The sequence below is a fragment of the Grampus griseus genome (genome assembly GCF_964374135.1).
Source record: "Grampus griseus genome assembly, chromosome: 4".
Taxonomy (NCBI): Eukaryota; Metazoa; Chordata; class Mammalia; order Artiodactyla; family Delphinidae; genus Grampus; species Grampus griseus.
In genome coordinates this window covers 45293042-45308795 of record NC_138997.1, presented here as the reverse complement: position 1 = coordinate 45308795, position 15754 = coordinate 45293042, and the positions used below count along the sequence as shown (strand labels likewise).

The 15754-nt window shown below is 42.5% G+C and overlaps 1 protein-coding gene across 1 annotated transcript; it reads left to right on the top strand.

The window, feature by feature from the left end:
* Nucleotides 1-14556: 14556 nt before the first annotated feature.
* Nucleotides 14557-15211, top strand: LOC309821471 (large ribosomal subunit protein eL13-like; the record flags this gene model as incomplete). Its single annotated transcript, XM_082652790.1, has 1 exon — nt 14557-15211. Exon 1 carries the CDS (start codon nt 14597-14599, stop codon nt 15209-15211), a length of 615 nt encoding a protein of 204 aa, XP_082508916.1. The 5' UTR covers nt 14557-14596.
* Nucleotides 15212-15754: the final 543 nt, after the last annotated feature.

Genomic DNA, 15754 nt, shown 5'->3' with positions numbered 1-15754 from the left:
AACTTAACAATCATAAGCACACTGCATACTCACCAAGTGTGCATGAAGATTTTTCACCTTTCTTCTGCTCTGTGTGTTATTATTGGAGACTATGTCTCTGAATATAACATTAGTTCTTTTTTCATATTTACTGAGCACTTCCTTTAAAAAAAAAAATTGCTTATTTATGGCTGCACCAGGTCTTAGTTGCGGCACAGGGGATCTTCATTGCAGCATGCAGGCTCTAGTCCCCCAACCAGGGATTGAACCCAGGCCCCCTGCATTGGGAGTGTGGAATCCTACCCACCGGACCACCAGGGAAGTCCCTACTGAGCACTTCCTGATAGCCAAATACTGTGCTAGCTCCTTTAAAGGTTACAAAGATAATTAAGACATAGCTGCTATCCTCCTGAAGCCTACAGTTTATGAGACAAGATAGACACATAAACAAGTGAGTTGGCTGCAAAGCAGATTGTGACAGGCAGTAAGGCAGAGACATAAATATAAATTGAATTTGACGCCCTTGATTGGAAGATGCATCCTGATTTTAGGTATTACTGAGAGAGAAAAGCTGCTGATAATTAACCCACACACAACAGTGATTTGAAGATGCATCCTTATTTCAGAGATGTTAAAATGTTTTAAAAATGTGCCTCTTGAATGAAGTACCACTGATATAAGTAACAATGTGGATGAACCTTGAAAACACTATTCTAATTAAAAGAAACCAGTCACAAAAGATCACATACAGTATGATTCCATTTGTATGAAATGTCCTGAATAGGCAACTCTATAGAGACAGAAAGTAGATTAGTGGTTGATTAGGGCTGGAGAAGATTTGGGAAGGGGGTAGGGGTGTGGATTGGTGAGTGATAGCTAAAGAGTATGGAATGAGGGGGATGAAAGTATTCTAGAATTGATTGTGAGGATGGTCACACAATTCTGTGACTATGCAAAAAGCCATTGAATTGTATACTTTAAATGGACGAATTGTATGGTGTGTGAATTATATCTCAGGATAGCTACAGCTCAAAATAGCACAATGGGAGGGCAGGGGCTGGCAGGGGGTGGGGGGAGAGATTAAGTCAGATGGGAAGGGATTGAGGGAAGCTTTTAGGCATGGGCATTGACGCTTAGAATATAGGTAGGAATCGTGCCATACAGAAATAGAAAATGGAGTCAGAGAAGGTGATCCAAGCAGAGGTAACAGCTTTAGCAAAGTCCAGGAAGCCAGGGTACTGGATAAAGTGCAAGTGTTAGCTGAAGGAAAGGAGCCGTGGGTGGAGGAAAGGCTCGCAGGCAGACTGGCCCACCTGGGGGAAGGCATCGAACGTTGGGCTACAGACTGTGTTTTTTTTCAGCTTGTGAAAAGAAGTCTTGAAATTTTCCCCAAGTGCCAACCTTTAAAATTTTGGCAACCCCATACTCGAAGTGAGCGTACTTGGGCTTTTCTTCTAGCCACAGGGCACGGTTACTGACCTGACAGGCAGTAAAATCCCCTTTGGAATTTGGAGCCAGATGACACAAAGGTTAGAAAGGCAAAGAGCATTGCCACTGGAAGAGCGGAACTTAAACAGATGCTGGGAAGAACCGGGGTTTGTGGCAGGGAGCCATGAAATTCCAAAGGTCACTTCAGCAGAGCCAGGAAGCTGAAAGCAAGAAGTTATCAGCGTGCTAGGACTCACACGGGAAGAAAAGAATCGCACTCCTCTTCCAAAGAGAGTGAAAACTGAGAACACAATGAAATGGGGGGGAGGAAGTGTGCAGAGTTAAGGGAAAGAAAACAACTGGCATCTCAGGCTGAGGAGAGCCAGCGAATTGAAGCAGGAGCTCCTGGGCTCAAATACTGTTGTCTGGGAGCCGAAGCCTGAATTTGCCTGCTCTGAGCTAAGTGACAAGAGCCTGGGGCCACGGAGGACACCAGCGTACAGAGGAGGCACAGATCAGGGTTGAAAGGCCCCCTCGCTGGGCGATTCCCCTGAGCCCTGCAGGTAGGAAACAGTCCTGGGTGCCCCCTTACTAAGGGGATTCCAGGCAGCTCTCCTAACTCAGTCCAGCTCCAAAGAGGGAGGTAAAGGAGTGTGGAGAGGAGTGTGGAGAGGTGGGAGGACTGCAGAAGGCAGAGCAGCTGGGAACCCAGGTGGGGGAGCATCCTACTAACAAACAGAGAAGAAAATCGCGAGGCCCACCTGGGTCTGTCTGCCCTTTGGCTCATCTCTTCCGTTTCCGGGAGAGCTTTTGTAAGTTTTAAGGGAGTCAGTTACTCAATTTAAATAATAGGAACAGCACAGTCCCCTTTTCTTTTTTTTTTTTTGGCCACGCTGAGCAGCTTGCAGGACCTTTGTTCCCCGACCAGGTATCCAACCCGGCCCCGGCAGTGAAAGCACCGAATCCCAACCACTGGACCACCAGGGAATTCCCCACAGTCCTCTCTTATTCTTCCCCCAAACGATGACACAGTTCCCAAGATGGACACAGGAGCAGGAACTCAGAAAAGCTGCTATAGAGGGCCGCAGGCATGCCCAGGCCTACTTCCTCAGAGGAAACAGCCTTTGATTTAGAATAATTGTACCCAGGCTACTCAGGCAGGCAAAACATGTTAGCTGTTGGCAATGTGTGCTAAATGGAAGTGTTTATTTACCTGGAGTGTAAACCCGCCCACTACTACAAAGGGTTGGAGGCCCCGGAATTGCAATTTGTGCCTGTCAGTACTCCCTGCCCTCAGAGATTAACTGCTGACAGACGTCATGCAGTCTGAGTCTTTCCAAACAAAATCTGAAACCTTCTCTTCTTGGTCTATACCCTTGTCCCCAGAAAGAGCAGTCACAGGAAGAACCGCTTGGCCAATTCTGTAGATCTGATAAGGCTCTGGTTTTCTTCCTTAAGGTCAAGAGAGGTCTGTCCCCTGTCCCCTTTCTGGATCCAGCTCAGCTCTGCTCTTCAGCCCAGAGGCTGTGACACCTGAGCTCTGGTTCCAGTCAAAGCCACAAAGGTAGGGCAGGGCAGGGCAGGGCAGAGGAATTCTCGTCTGGATGGGCTATGGGTTTTAAAGTGTAACTGGAAGTGGGTATTCCTGTCAAAATGGTAAGTACGGCTGAATGTGGGCTTGGAGGAGGTCCTGAAACCCACTTGGGCTCAGCCCCAGGCAAAAAGCATAAAGATCTACTCCCTCAGAGCCTCCAGTTCTGTGAGGTCTGGGATCAGTGCAGAAATCGACAACTTGAAAAAGCATCCTGGGGCTTCCCTGGTGGCGCAGTGGTTGGGAATCTGCCTGCTAATGCAGGGGACACGGGTTCGAGCCCTGGTCTGGGAAGATCCCACATGCCATGGAGCAACTGGGTCCATGAGCCACAAGTACTGAGCCTGCGCGTCTGGAGCCTGTGCTCCACAACAGGAGAGGCCGCGACAGTGAGAGGCCCACGGACCACGATGAAGAGGGGCCCCCGCTTGCCGCAACTGGAGAAAGCCCTCGCACAGAAACGAAGACCCAACACAGCCAAAAATAAACAAATAAATAAATTTATTAAAAAAAAAAAAAGAAAAACATCCTGGACCACACTTCAGAAACATTGAAACAGAAGCTATGGGACACCTTCACAACTCCTGAAACTCACCCACCTGCAGAGGGCATTTTTCCTGGATGGGATGCCCACACCTTCCAGGCACCCACTGTTCAACCTGACAGAGCACAGAACTTTCCTACACAATCTGGAGCAATTCTGGTAGACCCCAAAACAGGGACCCTTTCTCTTCTTCCCAATCGCAGCGTGTTTGCTTGTGCAGTTCCCTCCCCCTGCAGCATCAGCGCCTCTATCAAAACCCTACCTTTACTCAGGGTTCAAGTGCCACCTCTTCCAAGAAGCCTTCCTTTACCTTGTCAAACCACAGTAATTCCTCTTTCCTCTAAATGCACACAATTCCCATTCTCCTTCTGTTACTTACCTTGTTTGTTTGCTCATCTTGGTCATTTGTGCACATACCTATTCTCCCTGTTAGACTGAGTTCCTGGGTATTAGGCAGAGGCTATACATTATATCATCCATACTACCTGTTTCTTGGACATACATGGCACAAAGGAAAGTAACTTGGAGATAGGAGAAATCAGGTTGCCTCTTCAGTGGATATCTGTTGGTTTTGCCTTCCTGGAACTCATCCACCTTCTTCTGGTAACAGTATTCGTCATTTTACATTCACTCTCAATCCATGCAGAAACCAGATCTCAGGAGCAGTCATGTCACCAAGGTCTAGACAATCCATTTACTCTATCTCCAGATACCATGATTGGTTCAGTGATGGGCACATAACCCAAGCTAAACCAATAAGATTTAACTGTAGGAGTTTTTATTGATTTACTGAGATAAAGAGAAGCTCTTTTTCAACTGAACTTAAAACTGTGAGGATGGGGACTTCCCTGGTGGTCCAGTAGTTAAGACTCCACACTCCCAATGCAGGGGAGGGAACTAGATCCCTGGTCAGGGAACTAGATCCTGCATGCCTCAACTGAGAGCCCGCATGCCACAAGTAAAGGTCCCGCACGCAGCAACGAAGATCCCGAGTGCCGCAACTAAGACCTGGTGGAGCCAAATAACTAAATAAATATTTAAAATTAAAAAAAACAACTGGGAGGGTGTGTGCCTGTGGCTTCTAGGGACCACTACCTGGCAAGAGCCTACTCGAAGGTGAAGCCAACATGGAGTAGAGTAGAGCAAATGGACTGGGTTGATGACATTGAACGTTTGGATCCAGATGTGCCAGAAACTTTGAAATTACATAAACAAACAAATTCTGAATTGGGTCTTCCGTTCCTTAGAATTAAAAGAACACAGCCTAATGCACCATTTGAACTTTCAATCAGTATAATCCACACACTCCAAGTGAATGTGATTAGACATCTTCCTGTCGAAAGATGGTGGAAGAATTTGACTCTAGTCCCAACTTCAATGAAGGAAACATGCATATTTCTACACAATTGAGACTAGAGTATCATGGTAATTTAGTAAGAGGTAGAAACATAATGAATTATATAGTGGCCTGAACTGTGTCCTATCGTGTGAACAGAAGAAAGGCAGCAGCCTGGAACGTGGAGTCCAAAAGTCAGAAATCAGCATTGCCCATCTAAGCTCAGATAAGGAGAAAATGTACCCTGGCTTACAGACTCAAGTGCTACTGGCAGACCTATACCTGTTGTGGATGAGCCAACCACAGCCTCTAGTTCAAATTTCAATATTCAACAAACAAATTTGTGATGATAACTTCCCCTTGAAACAGTGCCCAGGGAGAAAATATGTTTATCCCATCTATATCAAAGCTGCACATGGTTTGAGATCTCACTGTAAACAAATAAACTGACTTTCTGGTTTCATACACCAGACTCCCTAAGCTTGGTTAATTTCAGCTTTCCTCTTGTGCTGTGAGGACAAAAGTTTCTGGCCCAGGAAACTGTTGGTCAGATCTCAGATGATGTTGAGTTCATCCTGTGAGTTCTCTTTGTACACAGGTTCTAGCATCTGCAATTTATTTTAAAACATATCAGCATTTACAACGTGATATTACATGTGTGTTTCTTAGGTTAAGTCAAAACCCTGGGAGTTAGCAAGAAAGCACAGTGCGGCAGAAGGCAGCTAGCACTTCATCAGAAGGTGCCACGTTCTAGAGCCAGTCTCTGCATTATCACACCTCAACCAACAACCGATAGGTTGCCAGTAAATGTACTCAATGTCAGAGATGGGTTTCTATTGGGAAGGTAGTGACATTTTCATGCATATGACTGATGTTAGAAATGGGCTTTCAGTCGTGAAATTAAAGGAATTCAAGGTAGGTAGAGTGGTTAGAAAATACTGTAAAGGTAATCCCTATCCTTACACAAACAAGGTGTAAAAATCTGGTGAGGCCTGGGCCCAAACCTTTAGTGATAGTGCCTAAGGCTTGCCAGCTAATGGCTCCCATGACAAGCCATTGATTTACAAGAACTTCTGATTGTCTGATGCCCACTAGAAGCCATAGAAGCCTTCCTGGAACAAACCTTTCGTGCGGAGCTGGTGGAAACCCCTCAAAGGAATGAGATCTCGGACTTAAGCTCCCAGAACAGTTGTATGAACTATGTTGTGCCTGCTGACTAGTAAATATTTATCTAATAATGTCTGTATATGTGGCAGGACTTGGGCTGAAACTTGCTTTCGTTATAACCTGGTAGTGAAGTATGGGGAAATAGCCAATTTTTACCTTCCTTAAAACTTCTTTGGGGGCTACCATTCTCCACCAACAAGAACCTAAAAGTTTTCTTGACCTAAGTGGCTCATTTCAGATCTCACCACCAAGCTAAAATATCCACTATGCACCATGATGACAATACCCCAGTCCTTTCACATTGCAAGTTAATGGCTGGTACATAGAAAGGCCCTTAGCAAAAACCAACTAATACATTTGACGAGTAAATAAATGAATAGATGATGTAAGTGAACGAATGGATGGACTTGGAAAGCAGTAGAATGAGCATTGCAGGTTCTGAGGCCCTACTGTCCAACTTCCTTTGTAAAACTCTCCCCTCCTAATTGGCTTCCCACCATTATAAACGAATGAGTATTACCCTTTGGGTTAGATCATCTTAAATCTCCTTGGATATAAATTCTTTGAAGGCAGAAGTTATGTATTTTTATATTCTGTAAAAAATCCAATGTGTCATTTTTAGATTCTATTATACAATATTTCTGAATATTTCTGTAATGTTATGTACAGTTATCCCTTGGTATTCATGGAGAATTGGTTCCAGGACACCCCCTCAGATCCAAATCTACAGATGCTTAAGCCTCCTATATAAAACAGTGTAGTATTTGCATATAACACACATCCTCTATACTTTCAATCATCCCTAGATTACTTATAATACTTAATACAATGTAAATGCCATGTAAATAGTTCTAAATACAATGTAAATATTATGTAAATAGTTGCCAACTCCTGTAAATTTAAGTTTGCTTTTTGGAACTTTCTGGAATTTTTCTTCTAGTATTTTTGATCTGCCATGAGTTTCGCAGAGGGCTGACTCTATCAAAGAATATTTCTATAGTATCCTGTAAAACTCAATGTGCCAAACAGGATGTGTTTCATGAGGACTAACTGCTGATGATGTAAAACTAATAATGATAATAATAAAAATAGCTAATAATATGAAGCATTTACTCAACGCCTGGCTATCCAAGTGCTTTGTAAATGCTAGGTCAATGTTTCACACAATATCCCCGTAAAGGTGGCATTATTATTTCCATTTGACCATTGAAAATTCCAAGAAGTAATATTATTTGCCCAAGGTCACATGGCTCATAAATTCCAGGGCCTGTGTAACCACAAGCCCGTGCCCTGGTCATTGTGATTGTGGAATCTCTGGCTGTGGGATGTTCACCAGAACAGCTGGTCCAGACTCTAGATCAACTGCTGTACTGTCTTAAGGAGTTAGTCAGTCCCTGCCCAATTCTCTAAGGATTTAAAGTTCCTGCCTATTCCTCTCCCTTCCTTGGAGAGTTCAGATTTCTCATGAAGAGCAACGTTCATAGACTCTGCCAGGACACCTGTCTGCATGATCTTTTTTTTTTTTTTGCGATACGTGGGCCTCTCACTGTTGTGGCCCCTCCTGTTGCAGAGCACAGGCTCCGGACGTGCAGGCTCAGCGTCCATGGCTCACGGGCCCAGCCGCTCCACGGCATGTGGGATCTTCCCAGACCGGGGCACGAACACGTGTCCCCTGCATCGGCAGGCGGACTCTCAACCACTGCGCCACCAGGGAAGCCCTGCATGATCTTTAAGTGTTGACAATTTTGGGATCCCTCAGGACCCCAAGGTTCAAAGAGAAGGTCTGTTGTCCTCTGGTAAAAGAGCCAGCCTTACCTCAAAGACTAATGGCTTTTTTTTTTTCTTCTGGATTGCTGGGAACTGGTTTGGAGAGCAAACAATGCCATGCTTTCTGAAGAGCGTTCCATAGGAAACAGATGTTCAAATTCAGCTTGGGTTCGTGTTCTATTGTGGTGGATAATTTCTTGGCTCACCTCTTTGCCTGAGGCACTGCTACCCAGCTGATGGTTGGTGGGGACTGAGTCGCCACAAAGTAAAGGAGGACGACAGCCTTCTGAGCAGGGCATGTGAGGAAACCACCTCTGGCTTTCCCAGGCAGAGGACAGAGGTCCTCAGGAGAAGCCAGCCTCAACCATCGGGGTGTCATTGGCTGCCAGTCGTGCTGGTGGAGAGCCCCGAGCCTCGCACCAGGACTTTCAGCAGCAGGCTGGCAGGCCCACTGCACAGCCGTGACCTGAGACTATGCACGACCTGGCTCAGACTCTGGGGCCTATAGGAAGAAGGAAATTGGATGGGCAAGACACTTCCAGTGTTTCAGAACTGGGATGAAAAGCTCTCTTCCTAATTGATTGGAAACTGTAGAAGATAAGCTGCATTTCCTCCCATCTGCCAGCTGACCCAGGAAGCCCTCCTGTTTCCAGCAGCCACTTTTAGCTGCACTTTGACTGCCGAACACACATCTCTCTCCCAACTTACCATGAGGTCAACCTTTTTAACTCTCGTTCAGAATTATATGGAGAAGGGAATAATGTCAGGGGCTGGGAGGGTCATGGCAAAGGGGACTATGTTTCATCAGGGTTTGTTTCTTTGCTTTTTTTTTCTTTTTTGAAGTTGATTGATTTCCTATGTTGCATTTAAACAAATTGCCAATAGACTTTTGAACTCCATATATGAACTTTCTAGCTATATCCATTAACAGTCCATCTTATTGACCAAAAAAACCCTTTAGCACTACCCCCAAATCTCCAACTCTCATTTGAACTATCAGAACCAATTATAAGTCTCAATCCAGAAAAATCCTTTAAGACTTAAGAAATGATCAAAGCTTAACACTTATATAGTGCTAGGCACAGAAATTTACAAAATAACTCATTTAATCTTTACAAAAACCATATTATCCTGATTTTACAGAAGAAACAGAGGCACAGAGAAGTTAAGGGATTTGCCCAAATTCACACAGCTGGTAAGTGAAAGAGCAGAATTTCAAACCCTAGCAGCCAGAATCCAGGCTCTAAAATATCAATACTATACTCCATTTCTTGTTATGCTTCAGTTATTTGTGTTTTAAAGAATTTCTCAGTTTTGTCTAAGTTGTCAAATGTGTTGGCATAAATGCTCTAAGTTTGAATTGATATCCCCTCTTTCATTTCTAATACTGGTCACTTGTGTTCTCTCCTCAGTCCAGCTAGAGGTTTATCAACTGTATTGATCCTTCAAATAAACCAGCATTTGTCTGGGCCTTCCCTGGTGGCGCAGTGGTTAAGAATCCACCTGCCAATGCAGGGGACACAGGTTCAAGCCCTGGTTCAGGAAGATCCCACATACTGCAGAACAACTAAGCCCGTGCGCCACCACTACTGAGCCTGCACTCCACAACTACTGAAGCCCTTGCGCCTAGAGCCTGTGCTCTGCAACAAGAGAAGCCACCACAATGAGAAGCCCATGCAACGCAACAAAGAGTAGCCCCTGCTCACTGCAACTAGAGGAAGCCCATGCACAGCAACAAAGACCCAACACAGCCAAAAACAAAAGAGAAAAAAACACAGCATTTGTCTTACTTGATTTTTCTATTTTTGCCCAATTTTTGTGTCATTGATTTCTGCTCTTTATTATTTCCTACCTTCTACTTAATTTTGAGTTTAATTTAATCTTTTTTATCTCAAGTGGAATTCTTAGATGTTGATTTTAGAATTTTTCTTTGTGTCTAATAATATCAGCATTATAAATTTCCCTCTAAGCACTGCTTTAACTGAATCCCACAAATTCTAATATTTTGTACTTTCATAATCATTCAACTAGAGAGATTTCCTAACTTCTCTTATAATTTCTTCTTTGCCCCATGGGTTGCTTAGAAATGTCTTCTTTAATTTCCAAATATTTGGAGATTTTACAGATATACTTCTCTCATTTAATTACATTATCATCAAAAAACATACTCATTTTTAACCTATTGAGACATTTTACAGCCTAGCATATGGTTTCTCGGTGAATATTCTATGTGTGCTTAAAAAGAATATGTATTCTGCCACTGTTGGGTATAGTGTTTCATCTATGCCAATTAGGTCATGTTGATAGTGTTTTCAAATCTATATCCTTACCCATTGTTTATCTACTTATTTTATCAATTATTGAGAGAGGAGTATTAAAATCCCTAACTATAATTGTGTTTGTCTATTTCTCCTTTTAATCCTGTCAGTTTTTACTTCATATATTTTGAAGCTCTTGTTACTAAGTGCATAAACATTTAGGATTGTTATGTCTTCATAATGAATTCGCCTTTTATCATTATGAAATGTCCCTCTGTCTTTGATAATGGTCCTTGTCCTGAAGTTCAAATATAGCCTTAATATAGCTTTATTTTGATTAATATTTGCATGGTATATTTTATTTCACTCTTTTATATTTAAACTTTGTCCTTATATTTAGAGTGTATTTCTTTTAGACAACCTATATGTATCTTGTCCTCTTCCAGTATAACAATGTCTGCTTTTGAAGTGTTTAGTCCATTTATATTTAATGCAGTTGTTGATATTTTTGGATTATTTACATCAACCATCTTGCTATTTGTTTCCTATTAATCCCATCTCTTCTTTGTTCATTTTTTTCAGGTTTCCTGCTTTCTTTTAAATTGAGTATTTTTATTTATTTATTTTTTTGTGGTACGCGGGCGTCTCACTGTTGTGGCCTCTCCCGTTGCGGAGCACAGGCTCTGGACGCGCAGGCTCAGCGGCCATGGCTCACGGGCCCAGCCGCTCCGCCGCATGTGGGATCTTCCCGGACCGGGGCACGAACTCGTGTCCCCTGCATCGGCAGGCGGACTCTCAACCACTGCGCCACCAGGGAAGCCCTATACTCACTTTTTAAATAATGATTGCTATAGGGTTTACAGTATGCATCTTTACCTTATCACAGTTTACCTTCAAATAAAATTGTGCTGCTGCATAGATAAAGTTAGACCTTATAACAGTGTGCTTCCATTCCCCCCTTGTCCTGTTAAAACTTTTACTTATACATGTTATTGATCCCAAATATATTGATATTACTTTTGTTTTAAATACTCAATTATTTTTGAAAAACTTTTAATGAAAAACTTTTACCCACATATTTACGATTTTCAATGATCTTTATTCTTTGGTGTAGAGCTGGTATTTTTTCCTCATAAACTAAAGAAATTCCTTTTCTATTTCTTGTAGTGTAGGCAATAATTACTTTCTAATAATTAGCTGTTGTTTATTTTAATCATTTGCTATTATAATGCAGGCAAGAATTATTTTCTAGTAATTAGCCTTTATTTGTCTAAAAAACCTTTGTTTCATCTGCATTTTAAAAGGTTATGTTTATTGCATATTAGAGTTCTAAGATAATATTTTCTTTCTTTCTATGCTCCTCTGTGTCTTAACATTATTTAACATTAAGCCTCTCTGGCTTAACATTATTTCTGATGTGAAATCAGTGGAAAATCTTACCTTTGTTCCCCTGAATGTAATGTGACTTTCTTTCTCTGGTTGTTTTAACACATGCACTTTATCACTGGTTTTCAGAAAATTGATTAAAATAAATCTTGATTTGGTTCTTTGTATTTATCCTGTTTGGGGTTTGCTAAGCTTATTGCATCTCTTGGTAAATATATATTTTTAAAATCAAATCTGGAATTTCAGCCGTTATTTCTTCAAATATCTCTTCCACACTCAATTTACATGTGTTAGATTGCTTGATATTTACCCACAGGTCACTGGGGCTCTATGTATGTATATATGTATGTATGTATGTATTTTCTCTCTCTTTTTCTTTCTGAGCTTCATTTTGAACTTTTTTTTTTTTTTTTTGGCTATATCTTCAACTTCTTTTTTTTTCTTCTGTTGTGTGCAATCATCTGCTAAGCCCATCCAGTGAATTACGCATTTCTGAATTTTAGGTCTAGAAGTTACATTTGGTTCTTTCATTATAATTTTCCACATTTCTCATTGTGTTCATTGAGTTTTTCTTGAAACCCTTAAGCATAGTTACAATAGCTCTCTCAAAGTCCTTGTCTGCTAATTCCATCATTTCTGTCATTTATGTATCTGTTTCTACTTTTTTTTTTCCTGGCTAAGGATCATCTTTTCATCTTTTCCCACATGCCTGGTAATCTTTTTACCAGATTGTGGACACTGTGAGTGTCCTATTGTTGAGTGTCTGGATTTTTGTTGTTTTCCCTTGGAAGGTGCTGGCTGAGCTCTTTTCTTGTAAGCAGTTAATTTAGTTGGGGATCAGCTTGGTCTTTTGAGGTTTATTTTCAAGTATTTCTTGGGAGGGTCTAAAGTATCCTTTATTTTAGGACGACTTTAGCCTTACTCCTAAGGTGTGGCATTTCTGGAGCCTACTGAATTCTGGCTAATTGGAAGTAGAATGTCTCTCAACCCTCTGCAAGCTCTAGTTATTGTTCAGTTTGCAAGCTTGGTAGTTTTTCTTTCTCTGGTAATAGTTCTATGTGCCCAGCTTATGGAGTCTCACCTTACACATATACAGCCTAATATTTGGCCAAAGACTTAAGGGGATCCTATGAACACTTATACAGCCCTTTTTCTGTAAACCTTCTTTTGGTTTGGGAACTTGCCCCACAAATTCCAGTTGCCTCAACTGCCACAAACTCTGATCTATATCTGTCTCCTCATTTCAGTGAGGCTGCCATGTTCTGCTTGCAACTTCTCTCCCTACTATAGAAAGCCTGGGAAATTAGAGGACTCACCAAATTCGTATTCTTTCTCTCAGGAATCAAAGTTCTGTGTACCTGTTGTTCCAAGTCTGAAGACTGTTGTTTTATATATTTTGTCCAGTTTTCTAGTTACATATTTATTTCAGGGAGGCTAACCAGCTACCAGTTATGCTATTGTGACCACAGCAGAAGTCAAACTTAGGTTTTATGAAAATAACATTTACTGAGACTCACTCTCCATTAGATATCATGTTAGAATCTTTATCTGCATTGTTTTATTTAATCTTCACTAAACCCCATAAAGTAGGTAAATTTTTTTCTTATTACAGACATAAAACTGAGGCTTAGGAAGGCAAAGAAACTTGCCCCAGGTCATGTAGCCAGTAAGTTACGAACCAGTACTAAGACCTGTCGGACTCTCCGCCCTTCTTTTAAAAGTCTCTCCTCCCTTTTAATATTGAATTATTACTTTTGCTGATTATAAAAGTATTACAGGCTTATTAAATGGATGTTTGAAAATATAAAGAAATATAAAAGGAAAAATCTACAGTTTCTATATTTGCACCATCCAGTGACAGCCACTGTTAACATTACATAAATATATTTTCAATATATAAAATGAACAGAAAGGTTAGTTTTATTTTTACAAAACTAGAATCCTACAGAATCCTACCATACATCAATACGTACTGCTTGATAAATTGCCTTTTCCATTTAATAATACCTTATAAGCATTTTCCATTAGATGTAAACATTCTTTGAGAACAAGAGTTTTTAGTTTCTATTATCACAAATTTCAACTGTAATCCAAGGTATAGAGAATACCATAATTAACCCTCATGTGCATGCAACCCTCACTTAACTGTAAAATTATTACCATTTTTCAATCTTTGAATATAATTTTTAATGGCTCATATTCTAACACATAGATGTAGCATTGTTAATTTAACCAATTCTGTTGTTGAACATTTGTGTTGTTTCTCATTATTGTAAATAACACTGCAAAGATCTTTCTGAATAAGTCTTTGTGCAAATATAAGATTACTTCCTCAGGATAAATTCCTGAAAATAAAATTATTTGATTAAAGACAATGAACATTTCAAGGCTTTTGAAACATGTTCCCAAAATGCATACTAGAAAGTTTGTATTAATTGACCTTACTTCCTCCCAATAACAGTTTCTGAGTGCTATTTCACCACATTCTCAAATAACTAAATATTACTCTTTAAACATGTATTTGACTGTTGGACAGGTTGATTGACATGCTGTTATCGCTCTACAATCACCAATCCCCATCCTTCAAATTAGCTACAGAGAGACTGGCTCTCATATCAGTCAGAATTTACTCAGAGCGAAACATCAAAATGAGACTAGAGAACAATCACCATTGTTTGTTCCACGTATTTTTCCTATAAAAAAATACACCCTGCCTGGGACTTCCTTGGCGGTGCAGTGGTTAAGAATCCACCTGCCAATGCTGGGGACACGGGTTCGAGCCCTGGCCCGGGAAGATCCCACATGCCGCGGAGCAACTAAGCCCATGCGCCACCACTATTGAGCCAGCGCTGTAGAGCCTGCGAGCCACAATTACTGAGCCCGTGTGCCACAACTACTGAAGCCTGTGCGCCCTAGAGCCCGTGCTCCGCAACAAGAGAAGCCACTGCAATGAGAAACCCACGCACCGCAACGAAGAGTAGCCCCTGCTCCCCCCAACTAGAGAAAGCCCGCTCGCAGGAACAAAGACCCAATGCAGCCAAAAATAAAATAAATAAATTTATTTGAAAAAAAAACAACACCCTGTCTTTGCACTCGGAGGAGGCCAGTCGGCCGCAGCCGTGGCGTCCAGCCGGAATGGCATGATCCTGAAGCCCCACTCCCACAAGGGCCGTCAGGGGCGCGGGGCCACGTGGTTCAACCAGCCGGCCGGCAAAATCCGCAGACGCAAGGGCTGGCAGGCCAAGGCGCGCCTCATCGCCCCGCGCCCCACGTCTGGCCTCCTCCAGCCGGTGGTGAGATGCCCCACGGTCAGGTACCACACCAAGGTGGGCGCCGGCAGGGGCTTCAGCCTGGAGGAGCTGAGGGTGGCTGGCATCCACAAGAAGGTGCCCCGGACCATTGGGATCTCAGTGGACCCGAGGCGGCGGAACAAGCGCACGGAGTCCCTGCCCACCAACGTGCAGCGGCACAAGGAGTACCGCTCCAAGTTCATCCTCTTCCCCAGGAAGCCCACGGCCCTCAAGAAGGGAGACAGCACTGCTGAAGAGCTCAGATTGGCCACCCAGCTGACGGGACCAGTCATGCCCATACGAAACATCTATAAGAAGGAGAAAGCCAGAGTCATCACAGAGGAGGAGAAGAACTTCAAGGTGGTCGCCAGGCTCCGCATGGCCCACGCCATTGCCTGGCTCTTTGGCATCCCAGCAAAAAGGGCCAAGGAGGCTGCAGAACAGGATGTTGAAAAGAAAAAATAAAGTGCTCTTGGCAAATTGTGATTTAAAAAACAAAAAAAAAACACCCTACTTATCCCATATATGTGGTCCTGGTGCCTAACATTTGTACCCACTTAGAAAGGCAAGAATTCCTTATTTTGGCAGCAATGGAGGACAGATGATGGTCCTGGCAAAAGTGGCACCAGCCACCTGTCTGGGACTAGACCAAAGCTAACACTGGCTAACACTGTGCTCAGCCTTGCATGTGCCTTCCTGTTCACTCCGCTTGCATCCAGACTTACAAATCAAATCTCCAGAAGTTGGCTCCAACACAGTTTACAAACATGTTTCAATGGGCAGAGAGAAGTTCAGGACACAAGGATGGCTTATGTGAGAGAACCATTCTGTGAGAACTGAGATCCCCTCAAATCACTTCCCCCCCCTCCTCTCTGGCCTTGGCACTCAAGCAGAAGATCTGAAAAGATGCCAGGATAGTCCCACCATTGGAAACTGGCTCTGGACAATAAAGGGACGGGAAAAGCTACAGAAACTAGTCTAAAATATGCAGCTAGGCCATGTGAATTT